This window comes from Palaemon carinicauda, chromosome 4 (assembly GCF_036898095.1).
Source record: "Palaemon carinicauda isolate YSFRI2023 chromosome 4, ASM3689809v2, whole genome shotgun sequence".
NCBI lineage: Eukaryota > Metazoa > Arthropoda > Malacostraca > Decapoda > Palaemonidae > Palaemon > Palaemon carinicauda.
In genome coordinates, this window is record NC_090728.1 from 57,942,391 (window position 1) to 57,944,649 (window position 2,259).

Consider the following 2,259-nt stretch of genomic DNA (forward strand, 5'->3'; position numbering starts at 1 on the left):
AGCTGAAGACTTCTGTGGCATTCGCTTTCGTTGATAGCAAGCTGAAGACTTCTGTGGCATTCGCTTTCGTTGATAACAAGCTGAAGACTTCTGTGGCATTCGCTTTCGCTGATAGCAAGCTGAAGACTTCTGTGGCATTCGCTTTCGTTGATAACAAGCTGAAGACTTCTGTGCCATTCGCTTTCGTTGATAACTAGCTGAAGACTTCTGTGCCATTCGCTTTCGTTGATAACTAGCTGAAGACTTCTGTGGCATTCGCTTTCGTTGATAGCAAGCTGAAGACTTCTGTGCCATTCGCTTTCGTTGATAACAAGCTGAAGACTTCTGTGGCATTCGCTTTCGTTGATAGCAAGCTGAAGACTTCTGTGGCATTCGCTTTCGTTGATAACAAGCTGAAGACTTCTGTGGCATTCGCTTTCGCTGATAGCAAGCTGAAGACTTCTGTGGCATTCGCTTTCGTTGATAACAAGCTGAAGACTTCAGTGGCATTCGCTTTCGTTGTTAACAAGCTGAAGACTTCTGTGGCATTTGCTTTCGTTGATAGCAAGCTGAAGACTTCAGTGGCATTCGCTTTCGTTGTTAACAAGCTGAAGACTTCAGTGGCATTCGCTTTCGTTGATAACAAGCTGAAGACTTCTGTGGCATTCGCTTTCGTTGATAGCAAGCTGAAGACTTCTGTGCCATTCGCTTTCGTTGATAACAAGTTGAAGACTTCTGTGGCATTCGCTTTCGTTGATAGCAAGCTGAAGACTTCTGTAGCATTCGCTTTCGTTGATAACAAGCTGAAGACTTCAGTGGCATTCACTTTCGTTGTTAACAAGCTGAAGACTTCTGTGGCATTCGCTTTCGTTGATAGCAAGCTGAAGACTTCTGTGGCATTCGCTTTCGTTGATAACAAGCTGAAGACTTCTGTGGCATTCGCTTTCGTTGATAACAAGCTGAAGACTTCAGTGGCATTTACTTTCATTGATAACAAGCTGAAGACTTCAGTGGCATTTACTTTCGTTGATAACAAGCTGAAGACTTCTGTGGCATTCGCTTTCGTTGATAACAAGCTGAAGACTTCAGTGGCATTTACTTTCATTGATAACAAGCTGAAGACTTCAGTGGCATTTACTTTCGTTGATAACAAGCTGAAGACTTCTGTGGCATTCGCTTCCGTTGTTAACAAGCTGAAGACTTCTGTGGCATTCGCTTTCGTTGTTAACAAGCTGAAGACTTCTGTGGCATTCGCTTTCGTTGATAACAAGCTGAAGACTTCTGTGGCATTCGCTTTCGTTGATAGTAAGCTGAAGACTTCTGTGGCATTCGCTTTCGTTGATAGCAAGCTGAAGACTTCTGTGGCATTCGCTTTCGTTGATAGCAAGCTGAAGACTTCTGTGGCATTCGCTTTCGTTGATAGCAAGCTGAAGACTTCTGTGGCATTCGCTTTCGTTGATAACAAGCTGAAGACTTCAGTGGCATTTACTTTCGTTGATAACAAGCTGAAGACTTCTGTGGCATTCGCTTTCGTTGATAGCAAGCTGAAGTCTTACACTAATGAAAATCATGATTCAGACACTCGTCATTACATTTCATGCAATGATGGTCTAAGATTGTGCATTCTTGTATGCAACACCATTGGAGAATTTACTGCATTCATGACTGCACTGTTAAAAAAAAACCGTAATTTTAATCGAAAAGTCTCCGTAAACATATACTGTTCTCAATCGTATTTCAGTAAAATATAGGCGACCGTAATTTTACCATACTTTGTTCTTATATTTTACGGGATGGTGACGGTAATATCACTCCATTATGTCAGTATATCAGTTTTTAAAACGGTAAAAATCCTGGAATAAATATTGTCAGGTATTTGCTGTTTTTTCTAATGCAAATGTTTTTACATTGTGGTCTCAGAGAGAGACAATAATGCAGAGATATCTGACGTTGAACACATAAAGAGAATGATAGATGGATATGATAATGCTGATGATGATATAATAGAGAAAAGTACTAGTGTATCTGATGCAAAAGATAGCACTAATATCAACAAATGTTAACTGGAATTTCAATTAGAAATTACTTATCATTTTGTAAGCCTTAAAAGACAAAAGATACACTTAAAAATTTGCATTAAAACAACGGTAAAAGTCTAGCAACATCTATTGAAGGATATTTACCGTTTTAAAAAAAGGTGTATTGACGAAAAAGTCATATTACGGTCACAAACCCGTAAAAGATAATAACAAAGTAAGGTAAAATTACGGCCGCCTGTAT

The 2,259-nt window shown here is 39.7% G+C and overlaps 1 protein-coding gene across 1 annotated transcript; it reads right to left on the minus strand.

The window, feature by feature from the left end:
* Positions 1 to 232: 232 nt before the first annotated feature.
* Positions 233 to 1,084, minus strand: LOC137639443 (uncharacterized). The gene has a single exon (XM_068371716.1). It carries the CDS (start codon positions 1,082 to 1,084, stop codon positions 233 to 235), a length of 852 nt encoding a protein of 283 aa, XP_068227817.1.
* Between the last annotated feature and the right edge of the window lie 1,175 nt (positions 1,085 to 2,259).

Coding starts and splice junctions, on each gene's coding strand:
- LOC137639443 (XM_068371716.1), bottom strand. CDS start 1,084: ATGAAAGTAAATGCCACTGAAGTCTTCAGCTTGTTATCAACGAAAGCG.